A 19526-nucleotide genomic window follows, 5' to 3' on the forward strand; every position below is an offset into this window, starting at 1 on the left:
AGTAGGGTCATGACAGTGCACATACATGCAGGAGGTCGGATGAGTACCGCACGGACGGTGATGATAGGAGCTGTGAAGCTACGACTGACCTTACTAGTAGTACTCCATAGGTGGTTGGTTGGTTGATAGGCATAATTAGGGTTGTTTTCTCTCCCCCGCAGTGTCCATCCGATGGTGTTTGCGTCATTACTTTCCCGAACCGCCTCCAGAGATTTAAACATCACTTCGACTGGACGGGAATATCAATTGTCCCCCACGAGAGTATATCTTTACCATCAACACACTTCCAATCTATATATAGAGATGCATATATGTATCTCTGGATCTCTGGATCGGTTGTCCACACGGTGACACGACAGAAAAATGAAGGACCATTCCGGATACCCCGTGGACCTCAGTGGCACGATCAACAGAACCGACTGGTCTAGACAACCCTCCCAATGGGTGGCGTAGGTTACAATCTGGAAGGGATTGAAACCGGTTCCTAGCTTGCAACAGACTGGGACCAACCTAATGCGATCACTATTCCTAATCTCGCGCTAGGATCGTCCCTTGATAAATGTTCAACTACTTATTATTATTGATGGTGGTGCCATTGCGAGGTCTCGTCACGGGGTGTGCTTGCAGTTCGACAACAAACCGAAGCTCTGACCTCTCCTTCCCCTCTTCCCTGGTCTCATTGTCTGCTGCTGCCACCCCTCCATCCATCCTTTCTCCTCTTCTTAAGTTGCCTGGGTAGCGCTTCATTCCCCGCCCTCTCCCTTTCATCAATTGCCATCTCTCAAATTGCCCGCTGCTCATTCACCTTGATCCTGTCATACCTTCCAAGCCCCTCTCCTTCCCCTATCATCTTGCTCCCTGGGAAACCATGTCTGAAGCACGTCGGGAGAGGAAACCATCTGTCGGTGCTCCTGTATCAGAGCTCCAGGGTCCTATTGGCCCTGGCTTTAGCCGCCCAAAACACAAACGGACTTATACTGGCTTGGCGCCAGCAGAAATTAAAAGTGTTGAGGCCAGCATTCCTGAGCCACTGAGGGAAGCGTAAGTGGCATGTGTACCATGGTTGACTGGTCTTGACTGATTAGACTTCGTGTGTAGCTGGAGAAAGCATGTAAGACGGACATACTGACTGTCATCCGAGGTTGTGGTCCTCTTCCGTACTAAATCATGTTGGCTGCAGTCTGTCAGTGGATTTACGACCCAAGATGAGTTTGAAGTATGCGAGACTCTGATAAGGTACATACATGAAACAACTCCTAACCGCGCTATAGCAAGAGCTGGTCCGCCACGTCGAGACTACCTTGGCTCGTTCGCTCCACAATTGTGATGAGCTGTATGTTCATGTAGTCCCATGCATCCTCCCAGATCCCCAAATGACAACAACAACAGTGCTGCATACTCGGGAACTGCCCTTGCGTTCCGTGACCGCCTGATCATCGATTGGAATAAAACTCAGCAGCGGCAAAGCTCTGCAGATCAGAAGAGGGTATACTGTAAGTGTGCTCTGAAATATCCTTAGGTCTGCTGCATCCATGGATACAATCCTAATCCTAATCTGCTACTAGACCTCTCTCTTGAGTTCCTTATGGGTCGAGCGTTGGACAATGCTATGCTCAATGTCGGCATGAAGGACGCGGCTAGGGGTAGGCGATGACCTGAATATACAAGCTCAAGATAACAACAAATCGCTAACTGCATAGTTAAGAGGGCTTGAAGAATCTCGGCTTCCGGATCGAGGATGTCATCGACCAAGAACATGATGCCGCCCTCGGAAACGGAGGCTTAGGGCGTCTAGCAGCATGCTTTCTTGATAGTCTGGCGACACTGAACTACCCCGCCTGGGGATACGGTCTGCGTTACAGATACGGAATCTTCAAACAAGAGATTGTGGATGGATACCAAGTTGAGGTTCCTGACTATTGGCTCGATTTCAACCCCTGGGAATTTCCTCGGCATGAGATTGCTGTCGATATCCAGTTTTATGGCTGGGTGAGGAAATATCAAGATGAGAACGGTAAGACGGTCCATTCGTGGCAAGACGGTGAAACTGTCCAGGCAGTAGCGTATGACGTACCTATTCCTGGCTATGGAACTTCTACCACGAACAATCTTCGATTATGGTCAAGTAAAGCGAGCAGCGGGGAATTTGATTTTCAGAAGTTCAATGCCGGAGATTATGAGAATGCCGTGGCGGAACAGCAGCGCGCAGAAACGATCTCCGCGGTGCTCTATCCAAACGATAACCTTGAAAGGGGCAAGGAGCTCAGGCTGAAGCAGCAGTACTTCTGGTGTGCTGCATCGCTGCATGATATCGTTCGAAGATTCAAGAAGACGAAGCGAGCTTGGGGAGAATTTCCCGATCAGATAGCAATCCAACTGAATGATACACATCCGACACTGGCTATAGTCGAGCTGCAACGCATCCTGGTTGATCTGGAAGGCCTCACCTGGGATGAGGCCTGGAAAATAGTGACCAATACTTTTGGGTATACCAACCATACAGTGCTGCCAGAAGCGCTGGAGAAATGGTCTGTCCCTCTAGTGCAAAAGCTGCTCCCACGACACCTGCAGATTATCTTTGATATCAACTTGTTCTTCCTACAGACGGTAGAGAAGAAATTCCCCAATGACAGAGACTTACTGTCGCGGGTGTCAATCATCGAAGAATCACACCCCAAGATGATCCGGATGGCTCATATTGCAATTATCGGATCCCACAAAGTTAATGGTGTCGCCGAACTCCACTCCGACTTGTTACAGACAACGCTCTTCAAGGACTTTGTCCAGATTTATGGACCTGATAAGTTCACCAACGTCACCAACGGGATCACTCCGCGCCGCTGGCTGCACCAGGCCAACCCGCGGTTGTCGGACCTAATCGCCACAAAGCTTGGTGGATACCATTTCCTGACAGATTTAGCGCTTTTAGATAGGCTCGAAGCCTTCATCGATGACAAAAGCTTTCGAACAGAGTGGGCAGAAATCAAGACCGCGAACAAAATCCGTCTTGCTAAGCATATCAAAGACGCTACCGGCTATAGTGTCAACCCTACCGCCTTGTTTGACATCCAGGTAAAGCGTATCCATGAATATAAGCGTCAGCAACTCAATATCTTCGGTGTGATTCATCGATATCTGACTATCAAATCCATGTCTCCGGAGGAAAGAAAGAAAGTCTTGCCGCGAGTATCCATTATTGGTGGCAAGGCAGCCCCGGGGTACTGGATGGCCAAAACTGTCATCCATCTTGTCAACAATGTCGCATCAGTCGTAAACAATGATCCGGAAGTCGGCGATCTTTTGAAGGTAATATTTATTCAGGACTATAACGTCAGCAAGGCAGAAATAATTTGTCCTGCTTCGGACATAAGCGAGCATATCTCAACCGCTGGTACTGAAGGTAGTGGTACCAGTAACATGAAGTTTGTACTTAATGGTGGCCTTATCATTGGAACCTGTGATGGAGCCAACGTATGTTTGACTCCGGCGTCCATCTCTCTACAGCTGACCCTTGTAATTGACTTATCGTGACTCTTGTTTAGATCGAAATCACTCGCGAGATCGGCGAACAAAACATTTTCCTCTTTGGAAATCTAGCTGAAGATGTCGAGGAACTACGTCACCGCCACTACTACGGTGACTTCCAACTCGACCCTCAGCTTGCCAAGGTGTTCGATGCCATCCGAAGTGGCACATTCGGCGATGCTGGCGACTTCTCTGCACTTATTGCATCCATTGAGGAGCACGGTGACTACTATCTTGTATCCGACGATTTTAACTCGTACATAACCACTCAGGGAATGGTCGACGAGGCATTCCGGAACCAAGATGAGTGGATAGCCAAGTCTATTACCAGTGTTGCACGCATGGGCTTCTTCTCCACGGACCGTGTCATCAACGAATATGCGGATGGAATCTGGAATGTAGAGCCACTTACTGTGAAAGACTGATCGAGGGCGTACGTTCAATCCAGACATAACTGCAATTTTTTTTCTTTGCTTTCCCCCATTCTTCCAGTATATCTCGGTTTTGAGGTTCAAGTCTCTAATGCACCTAAACCCCTGCCTGTGACTTGCGTCAGTTCTAATTATAATTATTGAACAATCCTAAGTATTCAAGATGGGAATGACGACCAAACATTTTCTGCATACAAATTGTTACCGTTATGTGACTGTTAGCTGCATACGTGCATTAGCACAGTATGCTTCTATTTGATTCTTACTCTCTTTGCTACTAAGCTTCTTCTTCACTGGTACCTATCAGTACTCCGTCAGAGCAACACGCATGTATGTAGAGACAACGAGGAAAGAAATGCCCACTGTGATGACGACTTTACTAGAATGATTGGATGACTGCACCTATAGTTCTCTTCTAATCTTCTCTCCTCATTTGGTCCACTAGATCGTGAACAAACTAGCGCGAACTGCAAGTATCTATGAAACAAATCACAGCATAGACAACGATGCCAATCGTCACTAAACTTACACCTGTACATTCGCTTAAATGCTCAACAGAGAAAAAAAACATGCTTCATGTATCATGTCTCGGGTGAAGGGGGAAATTGGGGAAGGGTATGAAATGCGTGATGCGGAAAGATCCAAGAACAAGGTCCAACAGTATATGGATGAGATGGAAGATTTGCTTAGGAGGCACTTAGTTCAGCCATGCGCCGTTGCAGTTCTGGAACGGCTCGGAGGTGAAGATCCAGCTCTTCTTTCTCACTATAAGCACCGTGTTAGTCTCGGTGTTATACAGCTATTGTAAGCATCGGTAATAGTCAAGGATAGGTGCAGCTTACTCTTCTAGTTTCAGTCGCCGTTCCCAGTCTAGCCCTGTGAAAATGTAGCCTCCTTGGCCGTCAAACTGCAGGATCTTCTTGTGATATTTCCAGAGACTGCGGCGGTGGGATACGGTCATCAGGGTTGTGCCTAACCGCTTGGCAGTCTCGTACATGACCCGTTCGATCTCCATAGTAACCGATGAAGTACATTCATCGAGAATGGCGAACTTGGGTCGATGGTAGAAGAGTCTTGCCATGGCGATGCGCTGTTGGAGTCCACCGGAGAGTACGTCACGCCATTCTTCCTCTGCGTCCCAGCCGTTGGGGCGGTCAACGACTGATGCGATTTCGACGATGGAGAGGATATCATAAAGATCATCGTCCGTAATGCCCTTGGCACGCATTTCGCGAAGTCCATCTGGGTAGATGACTTGCTGGCGAAGGGTTCCGCGAGACAAGTAGGGTCGTTGCGGAATATAAAAGATCTCATCGAATCGAGGTTTCTTTACCTTACCCCCGTAGACAGGCCATAGACCACCTAGGATCCGAAACAGAGATGACTTGCCACATCCGTTCGGGCCGACAATTAATAGATGATCACCGGGGTGCACTGTAAATGACAGCTTCCGCACCAAAACATCCCCGTTAGGCGAGACGATCGGGACATCGGTGAATTCAATCGAGTCGTTCTCCTCGACCTCTCCCCGACCAGACAAAACAGCTGCATTCTCCTCGGTCGATGCAGAAGACACCAGCTTCTTCTCAAAGCGCCCAGCTAAGAGGTCGTCCATGACCTCCAGCAACGATGAGACACGGGCTGTGTAGCCGGCTAATTCAGAGATCTCTTTGTATGAGAACATCAAGCGACCAAAGGCATCGGAAGAGGAAAGCAACATCCTCCTATTCGTAACAAAACCTAGTCAATGTGGTGTTAGCTCAGTATCACATATCAGCCTGAGTCCCTACATACTCTCTGTACGGTCACCCATGGTCTGAGTGATTTGACCGGGAATTCTGAAGAAAACTGGGATACTGCACAGGATTAATCCCAGAGCTCCCCAGAAATACTTGATGACAAAGTCCTCCATAAAGCCGTGGTATAAGCGTCTCCGCAAAATGCGATTCACGTGCTTGATTAATGTGAAATAGCCTTTGTCTAGAGTATCCTTCTCCGCCTCGTGGCCGTGATAGAGGGCAATCTCTTCACTATAGTCGATCAACCTGGAGTGGAGGAAACGGAATTCTCCTTCTAAGCGAGCTTCATCGGCAACGTATTTTCCGAATGGCGGTGTTAGCGCACGCATGACGTTAGCTGACAATTGAACCAACAGGCTCATAATAAAGAGGCCTTCGCCGCCCACACTCTTCGAGAGGGAATAATTATAGATCGCCATGTCCAGGATTGGTTTGGCTAGGTTGGAATATAGCTCAGCCAGACTGTCGGAAAACCGAGACACATCTACCGTGATAAGTTGATCGGGGTTTTTGACTCGGTCATCCAGCGCAGAGATCGCGTAGAATGTCATGTTGCTCAAGTACTTGTCATGGATGTAATCTGTTAAGCGCTTCCTGTAACTGAGGGCAAGTTTACATTGGTGATAAGAAAGCTAGAAAGGTTAAATGATGTTAGCTGGTGCAGTTCACTGACCTGAGAGCTGACCAGAACCAGCGCACGACATACCATGGAATTCGTGAAAGTTGCTGGTATGGCAACAATCATCCACCACACAAGACCCAGTAGGAAGTCCTTCCCCTTCCCTCTCACTAAGTTACTGACCAGTCTCCCATCTAGTTCTGCGACATATAAACTGAGTAATGTTCGAAGTACCAGGAAGACACTGTGGCCAGCCAGTAACCGTAGCTCTTTGCTCCGCCAGCTGGGGACCACTATTTTCAGTAACCGAAGTAGATTTCGAAAGAATTCGCGGTTGACCCCAACTTTCTTCCGCGGTCGGTCTCCGCCATCCCCGATACTGCTGGTCCCTGGACGTCGTCGCAGCTCCACTTGTTGCTGGGAAGCGGCTTTCTGTTCGGAGATGGCATTATGGATGCGTTTTGCTAACGCCGCAAAGAGGGCCAAATACACTGTGCGAGAAATCCCAGTGCGGTGGCGCAGGTACAAGGCAGATAGACTCGAGAGGATTTGCCGAACCGATCGTTCGGGAGGAAGCAGTTTCGACTGAGCGGCCATCGCGACGGGAGGAAGAAGCCGCGCGCAAGACAGGCAGAATTAAATTTCAGCCAGAGTCAACTTGGGATAACATGGCCATGAAGCGGGATGATTTAGTTGCTGGGAGAAGAATTATGGATAGGGCAAAGAAGGTGGAGGAGGGAGAGGGAGGGAGAAAGAGAGAGAGAGAGAGAGATGATGTGAAGAGAGCAAGACGAGCCCCGTTGGGGGGATGACATGTGAACGGATCATCCCCCGACTTTCTGGGGAAGCCGAGGAATCTTTGGTTCCGTACGGTACGGTATGGAAATCAGGGGAGATCACTCCGTTCGGGTATGAGTACACTTGCATGTCACTCAGGTAACGATCGCAATTGTTGGTGTAAAACTACCGTTTAATTTAGTTGAATATAATGTGATGTGTAAAGGGTAAAATAAACTCCATTATATGGTCAATAAGATAAGAGAAAAGAGCAAAAAGGAAAAGGTATGACACGAGCGGGACTCGACCACACGTCTCGTGACTCGTGAAGACACTCTAGCTGTGCTTGGACAAGCAGCACCTTTAACCATTTGTTCTAAAGTATGGTTAGAATCTTTGTTTACAACTTCTACCACCACCACCACAATGGCTTTTGCTCTGCTACCCTCCCCCACTCTCGGGATGATCTAGAATCTCTGACATATCTACACCAAAGCTATGCTAATTTTCTGCTGGGAAACTCTCCATCGGAATGAATCCAGCCCCAGGCCTCTCGAAGCTGTACCTGTGCCTTGGTAGTTGATAAGGCGTGGGTCTCTTCGGTCGTGGTCAAGATACCGAGTAGCGCTTCTTGCTCTAAACGATCCGTTATCCGATCTCCACCTGGTCTCAAGCATTAGTATGGAACTATGCATACAGTTCTCTCACCAAACGGGTGGCTTACACATCGAAACTCCCATGCATGCCGTGATAAGGGCAGGCGCTGTTTTATTCGACCGAGCAATGCCACAGAGTATAAACATGCTTTCTTTGATTTCGGCCTGAGAGTATGAGTGAATGTCGCAAATTATTCTTGGATTGGTACATTCCATACCTCTCTTCGTCCGACTGCTGCTCGTCTACCCGGCCCTAAACGGGGGACTCTGGGGTCGAATGCAGTAAGTAGAATCCTCGCAAGGTGCCAGTGTTGAATGGCAGTCACTATGAATATACGCCGTGTTAGCCCCTGACTGCTCCCAAGCGCAAAAGCTGTTGGCCTATACCGATGCAATCATCCAAGAACCACAACTCTGGAAACACCTCGTCCTTCGACCTATCTGGCTGTCGAAGATAAATCGGATTGAATGTCGGTGGTGCCATCCGATTCCACCCTTGATTATAATCCCAGAGCTGTTCATATTCCTTCATCGTATGGCTCCTCTCGTCGTAACAGTACATCAGCGTGTGAGCGCAGTGCAGAATGACTCGATTGGCCCATGTGGGGTCATCTGCTTGGTCGAGTAACCTATAGGTCGAGTGATCACAGCAACTGAGGTCAAATTGGAAGATACGCTGTTTGATGAACGAGGTGTGGAATTCCTGGCGTATACCTACCCAGAATGCAGCTAGCCGGAGGCCACCGTCCCTCACTGCGACTGCGCCCTGAGCGTCCAGGAATACTTGCACTCCTCGCAAGTAAGTCTCATCGTCGACCCCTACAAGGGGTACTGAAGCCCACTAAGTCAGCCGCCACTGCCGTCACAAAACGTGTCAATAGTAATGAAACATACAATCGACCTCTTCATAGAAGCGCAGAATTACCGCTGCCGCCAAGAGGTTCTCATCTGCCACTTCGGCGGGATTCCCAGACAAACTCATGAGGTGTGATATACACAAACTTTGGTACTCTAACGCAGCGTCGTCCCCAAGAAAAGGTAATTTCTTCCCCAAACACAATACCTCATTGGTTCGTAGATACTGACTTCGGCTGAGGTGTCTTGCGGAAGCGGAAAAGATCGCATATAGGAGCGCTGGACAATTCGCTGCTCGTTGAGGAACAACCTTAGCAAAGTGCTTAGAGGGATCACATGTATCGAACTAGGAGAGATCGTCAGCCTCATTTTGGGGAACAGCGACTGGTTCCTCAGCCCTGTAAGCACCCACCCATTGTGCAAGCTCGTCTACGAAATAGCGCATTAAACATGCTTCCTGAACGTCTTTCTGTGACCATAGGGACTGAGGCAGATCCTGTGGTTCCTGTCCCCGAACTGTCACCAGGTTCTCTTGTGTAGATCTTGGCTTTGGTAAGCGTTGTTGGGCCATCAGGGTTGGTGTGAGATGACTTGATTTCCTCCGCAAGATCAGTCCAATTGACATTCTAATTTGGTGGACCCCCCACAACCCCGCATTTTCTGACGGGCGCCGATCTTAGCGTGTTAGGAATCTCTGATTGCGCAAGTTTCTAATCGATGGCTGTCGGAAAGATGCACCGACAGCCTGGGCTCCTATCTGGACTTCAATCCTCTGATGGTGGGAGTGAAAGATCGTTGATTATACAACATTCGGGATCGCCTTCCGGCGGTCGGCCTACGGCTTGCTATGGCTATATATAAGGCTCATTGACTCAGGCCCACGATACCAGTAATTTAATCTCCTCGCACAATAGTAGTAGGCTTGCTCTTCGACGTTCCCCTATCGCGATGCGGTACCTTGCCCTAACTCGCGCGGTTGGCCTCAACCGCCTCAAAAGTTGCTTTGTCAATTCAACTGCGCGCAGATACATGACGATCTTACATCCTCCTAAATTCGAAAATGAAAAATTGGTGAGCTAAAAGTAGATAGTCTCACGGACGTCCTATACTGACCATTCTCTTAGCTGAGCTACGCCAGAGGATCCCCAGAGAGAGCTGAGTTATCCGAGACAATTCAGAAAATGAAGAGTGAATTCCCAGCCACAGTCCCAATCAAAATAAATGGATTAGAAGTATGTAACCAATTGACAATGACTGTTTTCATAGACTTATCCGTGTATTTGTATAGGTTGAAACGAAGCGATCCCGCTCCCAAGTAAACCCTTCTCGGCATAAAGATATCGTGGCCAACTATGCACTGGCTACACCTGATCAAGTAAATGCTGCCGTCGATGCGGCTCTCATGGCCAAACCTGCTTGGGAGGCCACTCCGTTTGAAGACCGCGCGGCTATTTTTCTACGTGCTTGTGAGCTCATTGCTGGCAAGTATCGCTCTGAGATGGTCGCTGCGACGATGCTTGGTCAAGGCAAAAATATATGGCAGGCAGAGATCGATGCCCCAGCGGAGACTGTTGACTTCTTCCGCTACTACGTTCAAGAGGCATGGGCTCTTTACTCTCAACAACCTAAAGTTCACCCGGGCGGAAACTGGAATAAACTTGAATATCGTCCTCTTGAAGGATTCACTTATGCGATTGCCCCGTTCAATTTCACAGCACTTGGAGCTACACTTGTTGGCCCAGCCTCGTTGCTTGGAAACGTGGTCATCTGGAAGCCGTCAGATTCGGCCCTTCATGCTAGCTGGCTTCTCCACGAGATTCTGCTGGAAGCTGGCCTTCCTAAGGATGTTATTCAATTCATACCTGGCGACGCTGAGGAAGTAACCAATACCATTCTCAGAAGACCCGAATTCAGTGCTCTGACTTTTATTGGATCGACCGCTACTTTCAAGGGCATTCAAAAGAAGATTGGTGATGGTATTGGACAAGGCATCTACAATTCCTACCCTCGTGTTGTGGGTGAGACAGGTGGGAAGAACTGGGGTGTGGTTCATTCATCTGCAGACGTGAGGAGTGCTGCGCTCAATACCATTCGCGCTGCCTTCGAGTACCAAGGGCAAAAGTGCTCCGCCAACTCCCGTGTCTATGTTGCCGAGTCAGCTTGGCCTGAATTCCAACGGCACCTAAAAGAGGAAACGGAAGCATTGAAGGTTGGAGATGTCGAAGATTATGACAACTTTGTTAACCCTGTTATCCATGAGCGCTCGTTCGACAAATTGAATAAATTCATGGAGGATGCGAAAACCGATTTGGAGCTTGAACTGATTACTGGTGGTACGGCCTCAAAAGAAAAAGGGTACTATGTGCATCCCACCATCTATAAAACCTCCAATCCGCGTCACGATATCATGAACCGGGAGTTGTTCGGACCAATTCTGGGTGTCTATGTTTACCCCGATGATGAGTGGGAGGCCACATTGAAGTTGATTGATACAACCTCTAGATATGGCCTTACTGGCAGCATCTATGCGAAGGATCCGTACGCCAGCCGTCAGGCTCAGACTGCCCTAAAGCATGCTGCTGGTATGCTCTACCTGAACACTAAATGTACCGGCTCTACGGTTGCTCAGCAGCCATTCGGTGGTAGCCGAGATTCTGGTACTAATGATAAGACTGGCACTATGGCTCATTTGCAAAGATTCGTTAGCACCCGGACGATCAAGGAGGAATTTGTTCCGTTGGAGAAGGTCGCGTATCCTTCCAACGAGGTCTAGATGTCAGCGTTGGTCAAGGAAACTGAGAAATTCAAATACAATCAGTAGTACATGAAGGGAACATTAATTCCCAGCACTAGCCGGTATATGTATGTACGACCTTTTTGCCTCTTCTTCATGTCAGCAATCTCATTTTTGGAAATCAAGTGCAATAGTAGATGATCAGTTGCCCAGACCTGTATCTCACAAGCTAATTATAGCGACATAATTCTCTATTCAATATCATGCTAGCTGCACCACGCATTAGAGTAGTCTAGCAGATTTTATGCTTTCCATTGACAAGGGTTCTTCGGTCCTCTATCGTGTGATAGCCCACGCCCTCGGGACGGTGTTCCGACTGAACCTGGATATTATATTATATCAAGGCTCTAATTAAGGATCATCTTCAAGCCTTTATTAATTATTTACCTTTTTCTATCTAAAACTATCTACACCTAGAAAGCTGTCCTTTATAAGACCATTTAGTAGCTGAAAGAAAATCCATTTTCCAAATTAATTAACTACTAGACGGAATTCCCTAGCTAATATATCTTCTATTTTAACTAGAATATATGATCTAAATTAAGCCCTTTATAACTAATATTTATAAATTAAACTGTGCCTAACTTTGGGGCTACATTCACTAGAGTTGGCAGTTAGGCGGGCGGTCCGCAGTAGGTAAGTGGTAGGTAAGTGGTAGGTAAGTGGTAGGTAAGTGGTAGGTAGGTGGTAGGTGGGTGGTAGGTAAGTGGTAGGTAGGTGGTAGGTGGGTGGTAGGTGCCCTATCCCCCGATGACGCTCCTAAGAAAATAAAATAAAAAATAAATCGAAGAGCGGAAGCGACCCATCCCACCGCGGCCGGGAATTTTAATCTGGGCGACGATCCCTGCCCTACATCCTTCCATCTGTTATATCTATTCAGTATGATGCCCCGATCCATGATGAACGTCCCAGGCTGTGTTGCTTTACTATGTACAATACTACTGGCGCGACCGTATGAAAACCGTCCACCTGATATTTCTCCTATCAATTACCCTCTAGAGACGCCTTTGGTGTCCGGACATTTTTAGGTAGTTGAATGGGATGGTTTTTCGTCCGTCAAAAACTGTTAGAACCACTACCGTTCTTCCAGCCACTTTCTCCCCGTTGATTCCGTGGTGATGATGGCGCTCTGTTTCCTCCAAGGCTTCCACCCACATGGATTGCAATTTCCGACATTGATTGTGTATGCGCTACCTACTGTATGAATTTTTGTCAATTCATGCGCTCGATTAGGCTGGTCCTTAGGCCAAGCGCGTTCATTTCGATCTAAACATTCCTAGAGCCTCTATAGTGTGTACAGTGTATGTCGGCTCCATCGTAGGGAACGTTCTAGGTCTTCACCGCTACAATGTTGGGCAAAAGACTTAGGATCTAGTAGGTACCTAGTAATTCTAGGTCCTAATTCTAGGTCCCTGATCTAGAATAGCTTCCGGTATAAGGTAACCAACCTATCACAGCGTGTCCTCTGAACAATTCCGCCGAATCATAGGACCGGTGATTACCTTGCGATAATGATCTGTACAGAAAATAAGAGCTTAATCCGGGGTTTCCCCCCCCCCTATTTCGAGGTATTCGCGGCATTTCTTTCATGGTTCAATAAATCAGCAGGGTAAATTTCCGAGTACACTTGATGTTTTTCAAAAATCCCAATTATTTTAAAGCTTTATAAGAGAATTTAACAGATCATATTCAATATATTAGGCCACTATTTTTATAATAATATTGTAGTATATTTTTCCCCACTTTTATTTTGACAGCTTCCTCAAGATCCGGGGCCGTCTGGACTTTGCACAGTTGCTGACTGCTCCGTACCCGCGGGTTAGATGGGTGACGAGGTGGTGGATGAGGCTATAGTACGTAGAGTGGAAGACGCACCCTTTCGGCGGCGGCGCGCGGCGGTTTCAGCCCAGGGGCTTTTCCCCTATAAACCGCGAGATAGACGGGATGGCTGAGAGCTCAACGGAGTGACAATTTTACTACTATTATTATTACTTCACAAGAGAAGTAGCGACTTTAAAACTTGTATATAGATTATTTTCGTAAAATATTGTATTCTTCAAAAGACCTAATAATGTTTTCTGTTTAGATGTTATAAACATTATGAACGGGAGCGTAGTCTATATAGAAAAGTTTCTTTCAATACTTCAAATTTCTGGAAATACTACTGCTTGTTAAAAAGTAATATAAGAGATTATATGTAAAAGTTTTATATTTACTATTAAATCTATGAAAGACAATCTTAAAAAGGAGGTTTATAATCTAAGTTTGTTGAGAGATTGAGGCTTAAAACTATCAGGGTTTGCTGATTTTTGGTGGGAAAAAAGGGCTTGTATGTACTCGGACGTTTGACCCAGCTTGGGTGTGTGTAGTAGATACTAGACAAGTACAAATCTTCAAAGGAATACGTTCAGTGGGGCTGTTTCCATCGCGATGCCTCTGCTCTACAGCCGGTGCTGTGATTACTGTCTGGGAACCGGTGATGTGGGACAAAGATAAAAGTACAAGTAAAAAAACATATGAATATATAAAAACATAAGAATACGCGAAGTCTGGAAAGAGCAAGAAAAACAACAGAACGAGAACTTCATGACCATCACTAACTGTGTGTGGTATGCTGGTTTAGGTATATGGACCTGATGATCATTTGCCGATCATGAAAAATATGTTTTTCTGTCATCTTATTGGTATGGGAACCTTCACGCTCAGACTTCTCCGTAATCATGGCCAGGTGCTTGAGCAACAGCACCACCTCGCTAACTTGCCTTTTCTTTTTTCTTTTTCTTTTTCTTTTTCTTTTTTCTCTTTTTTTCGAATTCAAATTAATTTTTTGAGTTTTCCTCAAATGATCCCCAATGTTCCCCAAGCCATGCCGGCGGTTTCCTGCAAGCCCATCATCTTGGACCCACTCACCACTTTTCCAATGCAGATCAATGGCCACAAGGAAGGCAGATTGACATCGATGCTAGGCATAGCCGAAGTACCGTAGGTACTTGAACTGTTAGTAGTTTGCTTCTATGCGGCGAAATAGGTGGGAGAACACTCATCGTATGCACCAGACGTAACAACCGCGGGCTCTCAGGAATAGACTACTTTGATTGATTACGACTCCCCATTGGCCAGACGTCCAAAGCCTGCATTAGTTCGTAAGATCCTGGATGTATGTAGAAGTTTGAGCCCAGGACCGCCTACAAGGCCCCGATCCCGAAAGGACTTTTACTAGATGTTGCCCACATCTACCTATAAATACGCCATGGAAGAATAGTTCTCTTTCAACCATCTACATCCCTCACAGCTTTGTTATGTTCATGAATATTCATTCAAACTATTTTCAGTTGCATTGATTTCTCTCCGTCTTCCTCATTTTCTTTTCCTTTTCCCTTCCTTGTCAGTTGCTTGCCATGGAAAAGACAACGGGAGGGTCTGTATGGGGAACTTCAGTGTTTTCGTTCACGGAGGACGAACAGGTTGAACTTACATCTCCAAATCAGGGACAGGGCTATTTAGACCCGTATCATTCCTATGCACCGACGACTGCTGCTCCATACCCTTCCCTATCATCATTTGGCGTCGTGCCCGCAGATCAAACTATCTCCGATCTTTCCCCAGCCTTCTTGCCTTGGCCGGTCGATTACAATATACCGACACATATTCCTGTCCATGACAATAACGTCAACCCTCAAGCAACCGTCGCCACCTATGTATCTTCTCATGGCCACCTCCAAGAGTACCCTCGCGTCCCGAACCCCAATATCCAGCATCCATCTCAGTCACCGACCAACAACAACACCTTAACAACTGCTGACCAAAACTACAATACCCAGCACAAAACAACTAGAGCAACCAAAGCCCTGTAAGCTCGATAGTCCCTAGATTCCGCCATATCAAGTTTAATCGTCCTGCCCTAACGATGCTTCCCGCAGGCCCAACAACTCAACCAAGCCAAAACAATGGCGCTGCGATGAGAAGGGCTGTAAATACAGGGGCACGTTCGCCCGCAAAGCAGAAATGAAGCGTCATATTGAGTCCTTACACGTTAATCCAGGTTCACATGAGTGTCCGCTTTGCGGGAGCCAACATAACCGTAAGGATAATCTTGTTGCACATTTGAAGACCAGACATTGAGGGCTTTTCGTTTCTTCTTCTTCTTCTTCTTCTTCTTCTTCTTCTTCTTCTTCTTCTTCTTCTTCTTCTTCTTCTTCTTCTTCTTCTTCTTCTTCTTCTTCTTTCCTTTTTTCCTTTTCCTTTTTCTTTTCCTTTTCCTTTTTCTTTTTCTTTTTAGAAAAAGTTAGCTTTGATGTGCTCTAGTTCGTATTTCGGGTTTTGCTGTTTGCTGTGCCTCTTGGTAAGTAGGGCTATAGATTATTGGTTGTTGATAGACGTGAAGTTACTTGTCTTATCTAAACATTCAATCAATCGGTCAAAATTCTATTAGTCTGTTGGAGCCTAACTATTACACATCTAGCTATGCAGTTGCATGCAGTTTGCTGGAGGTAGTATTATAGGCAATGACGTTTTCTCAATACATTTATTGTGAGCGTGCAGATTTGCACTGCACATAATACACTTGTCAAACATGTCCATATATAGTTTTGTTTGATAGACAGTGTTTTATCATATAGTATCTTACCTATACTATAAAAAACAATCTCGTGCTTAGGAGCGTTGCCTAACATCTCATCCCCATGCAGCGCACAGTCGGAGTAAACATAGTTTATGGCTAATAATACAGGCCGATACGAGTGGTCATCACTACGGTCAAGTCTAGTAGAGAGATAGAATGCGCGTGTCTCTAGCATTAGACCAAAGCTTCGGAGAGTTTTTCTCTTTGAAGCCTGCTTTTCTCCTTCGCAGTGGTCATCTTATATCTGTTGTTGACACACCTCCGTAAAGTACTGTTAGTCCCTGGAGGACATGGTGGTGAAGCATTCACTGCGCAAAGATAGTATTCGAAAGTGACTAGCAGAGGCGGCGACAGAAGCAACAATTTATTTCTCTTATACATAGGTCTCTGAATACACTAGAGCATCATTATACCCAGCTTTGTTTCTTTCTTAAAAACATGACACTTACGCATCTGCTACACAACAAATAGTCCCCTAGAAGTAGAAAATACTGAGTTGACTTGGGCTGATGTCCCTACTTAATCGAGGCTTCGACTATAAATAGGGCGGACAAGAAGCAGAAGATTCAATGAGTGTGTGTGTGATCATGTCAGATCTAGCTAAGATCATGACCGTCGAAAGAAGCGAATGAATATAAGCAATAACAGGGAAGGAGACAGAGAAAGGAAAGTGACAGCAAGAGTATCTCAGAATATTGCCCAACAGGCAATAGACCGAGCTGACATGGAAAAGAATACATCGAAGCGACAGAGATTGAGTTTCGCGTTTGAATAAGAATCAAAGATATCCGGCCTTCTGGCATTTGCTGGCTCCCGCGACTGACAATGGGGAAAGAAAGCCTTTCACTCCCTCTGGAGGGATTTGATTCAGTCGCAGCAACCGTCGGACTGGACTCATCTGCTGGACAAGGCGTCAATGAAGTCACCAACATTGATATACCTCTTATCCTTATCGCTGAAGTTTTTCATCTTATCCGGATCTATCCCGATCTCAACTCCATCTTCGCCCCCCTATTCTGATTGTTGTTCCTTTTGTTGATTTTCCACGGTTTGTATCGCAGATAGCAGCTCCTAGTCGATTATATGCGTCCTGACAGAGGTCCTGTGTTAAAGTCATACCATTTTTGGAAAGCTTCTTCCACCAGAAGTTCAAAACGCTTAGCTGACCACCGGTATCAACAACATTCTTGACGGCAAAGCGTAGCCATTTACCCTTTGGGGTTTTTTTCATCAGGGATTCTGCTAAAGAATGCAGCACAGGCACTAGTCGTATATTCAGCAATATAGCTGCTTGCAACTTCGTTGCCTGTAATTGTATTAGTAGATCTAGGAGGCTTATAGAAGACTAAAATGGATACCAACCTTTCATTATACAGTCGCACTGAGCAGTATGACCATCAACGTTCCAGTATCCACACTTTCCAGTCCCCTTCGCTCGTCGGCTAAGAGGAACCCAGTTCGAGGGTGGAAAACCTTCCACCCGATTGTCATATTTCTGGGCAGCAGAAGTGCTTGAAAGTGATGGGTCCAGGGGTATCCATTTGGAGCGCTCCGAGATAGAGACAGGGCCGGCTGATGGAGGCGCAGAGCCTTCAATGCTGGTGACCAGGGGATGGATAGCTCCCGCTAGTATCAACATAGCAAGATAACCCAGCACCAAGATGATTGATTCTGGAACTTGGCAGCATCAGTAAGCGGGTTTCTTCCGTAGAACTCAGGGAAAAAGTTACGTTTCATTGTTAGGAACTGATTTCGTTGTTGGGAAAGGATTCAAAGTTGAGAATGCGTATGCAAGCGCTCAATGGTAAAGATAGATAAGCTGTAGAGTCGATCGACGAGAGCACGTCTTGATTGAAAGAGATAATACTCTGAATGAATGCAAGAACAGCCGGGACAGAGCTTGCTTTATAACTTTTTTGATGAGCGCTTAGACGTTGTGTGTGTGTCTCTCTCTCTCTCTGAATCTTAGCCTTTCACATTCTGACTGTTGTACACGTATAGAAGCTCCAACACAATATGGACGTCTATCACCCGGTTTTACCTACATGACCTTATGACGTCTGCTTCTATGGAGTAGCCGACTCATCCCAACCAACACTAGAGGGGATACGGTATACTATTGGACCATAATCACCTTTCCTGCTCTGCGCAATACTAATTTAGTAAACCTGATTTTCCGAATATTGAAATTGAAGGAACACTAGGCATATATGTTTCAGTATTTTCCTTCATGTCCTGCAGTTGTACAGGAAACTTCAGGGATACACTGCCACATTCCAGGGATCATTATACTAGCGTTATCTTTGCCTTTTACTTCTGGATTACTTACTGCTGTATTGTAGCTGCCTGGGCCCTGGATGAAGAGAAGAACTGTACGCGTGAGTAGCTGGAGATAAGGAGGGATACAGCTCACGCACAAATCATGTCACTGGATTCAAGCTAGTCTATATTGAATTGGAATTCCATATTGCTTTTATACTTTTCTACCTAGTAGATAGCTGAAGTACACTACTATTTGGAATACTACCTGCCTCCAATAAAAAGGATCATCTATCATTGAGCTGTTGGCTGTGAATGGCTTCTATGTAGTTGCCTAACATAGAGCTGTACCTCTGAGGTGCCGGCTCTGTATCAGAACATAGTGATATCTCAATTTTCTCTTGCGCCTGGCACTAGCCCCTGTTAATTCGAGAACTGCCTCTACTATTTCATTAATTATCATAGCCCTAGGATAGTTTATAGTATTTCTACTGTTGAGAGGGATATCTATTTCATCATCAAGTTATGGATATGTCTCGGGCCTAATCTTAGTCAAAAAACCAGACATGGCTCCAGACTCTTTGAGATTACGTAGTATTTGGTTTCTAAGCAGCAATGACCTCGCGTAGTCTACTTTTAAATGGAAGTATCTTCGAACAGAACTTAGCGCGCATCATACAAAGCAAGAGCCAACTTGACGTAGATTACATGCATGAATTAGCGGCCGGGTTAGCGGCCAAGTATCTATCATGTCGGTTAGACCCACCACCACATACACTTTAATCGTCCTAATATCGTCTAGAATACTACAGATTCATGACCGCCCACATATATGATATCATCACACTGGCACACGGATAGTAGGAGAGGGGATAAAGTTGGACCAGTCCTACTAACTACCTAACTTTGGTTGTAAGAACGCGATGTGAGTTAGCCTGGAAGATTATTGGATGCACACTACTACTCCTAGTGTGTGCTGCCGCAGGCACCTTGCATGTTGCTTCGGGTACGGATATTACAGCCATACTGCCACCAGGTTACACGTACTAGTGAAATAATATAATTGTATTCATGCTGCCGGGGATCTGCAGGGTTTGAAACAGAACCGTAATAGGCGCATTGTTTCTACTATTTTACCTTTTCAATTCTACTTTTGTGAAAGTCTAGTCCGGTGAGAAAAGCTCTCATTA

At 46.2% G+C, this 19526-nt stretch overlaps 6 protein-coding genes across 6 annotated transcripts; 3 read left to right on the plus strand and 3 right to left on the minus strand.

Annotated features, from left to right (window-relative positions):
* Positions 1-868: 868 nt before the first annotated feature.
* On the plus strand, positions 869-4200 carry glpV (glycogen phosphorylase; the record flags this gene model as incomplete). The annotated part of the gene is made up of 8 exons (XM_015546818.1): positions 869-1041; positions 1099-1111; positions 1181-1216; positions 1272-1333; positions 1390-1493; positions 1566-1643; positions 1706-3471; positions 3543-4200. The coding sequence occupies 8 exons, from the start codon at positions 869-871 to the stop codon at positions 3948-3950; spliced, it is 2640 nt and encodes an 879-aa protein (XP_015410985.1). The 3' UTR covers positions 3951-4200.
* Positions 4201-4544: 344 nt separating this feature from the next.
* On the minus strand, positions 4545-6971 carry ANOM_001562 (ATP-binding cassette long-chain fatty acid transporter PXA2; the record flags this gene model as incomplete). Its single annotated transcript, XM_015546819.1, has 4 exons — positions 4545-4721; positions 4799-5696; positions 5751-6387; positions 6462-6971. The coding sequence occupies 4 exons, from the start codon at positions 6969-6971 to the stop codon at positions 4643-4645; spliced, it is 2124 nt and encodes a 707-aa protein (XP_015410952.1). The 3' UTR covers positions 4545-4642.
* A 676-nt stretch (positions 6972-7647) lies between these two features.
* Positions 7648-9287, minus strand: ANOM_001563 (uncharacterized protein; the record flags this gene model as incomplete). Its single annotated transcript, XM_015546820.1, has 6 exons — positions 7648-7814; positions 7876-7972; positions 8026-8132; positions 8195-8638; positions 8702-9008; positions 9075-9287. The coding sequence occupies 6 exons, from the start codon at positions 9285-9287 to the stop codon at positions 7648-7650; spliced, it is 1335 nt and encodes a 444-aa protein (XP_015410984.1).
* A 323-nt stretch (positions 9288-9610) lies between these two features.
* Positions 9611-11435, plus strand: ANOM_001564 (L-glutamate gamma-semialdehyde dehydrogenase; the record flags this gene model as incomplete). The annotated part of the gene is made up of 3 exons (XM_015546821.1): positions 9611-9733; positions 9787-9894; positions 9951-11435. The coding sequence occupies 3 exons, from the start codon at positions 9611-9613 to the stop codon at positions 11433-11435; spliced, it is 1716 nt and encodes a 571-aa protein (XP_015410983.1).
* A 3419-nt stretch (positions 11436-14854) lies between these two features.
* ANOM_001565 (uncharacterized protein) lies at positions 14855-15310 on the plus strand (the record flags this gene model as incomplete). The annotated part of the gene is made up of 1 exon (XM_015546822.1): positions 14855-15310. One exon carries the CDS (start codon positions 14855-14857, stop codon positions 15308-15310), a length of 456 nt encoding a protein of 151 aa, XP_015410966.1.
* A 179-nt stretch (positions 15311-15489) lies between these two features.
* ANOM_001566 (uncharacterized protein) lies at positions 15490-17814 on the minus strand (the record flags this gene model as incomplete). The annotated part of the gene is made up of 4 exons (XM_015546823.1): positions 15490-15683; positions 17197-17340; positions 17440-17748; positions 17808-17814. 4 exons carry the CDS (start codon positions 17812-17814, stop codon positions 15490-15492), a joined length of 654 nt encoding a protein of 217 aa, XP_015410965.1.
* Between the last annotated feature and the right edge of the window lie 1712 nt (positions 17815-19526).

The sequence above is a fragment of the Aspergillus nomiae genome (genome assembly GCF_001204775.2).
Source record: "Aspergillus nomiae NRRL 13137 chromosome Unknown contig00020, whole genome shotgun sequence".
Classification (NCBI taxonomy): Eukaryota; Fungi; Ascomycota; class Eurotiomycetes; order Eurotiales; family Aspergillaceae; genus Aspergillus; species Aspergillus nomiae.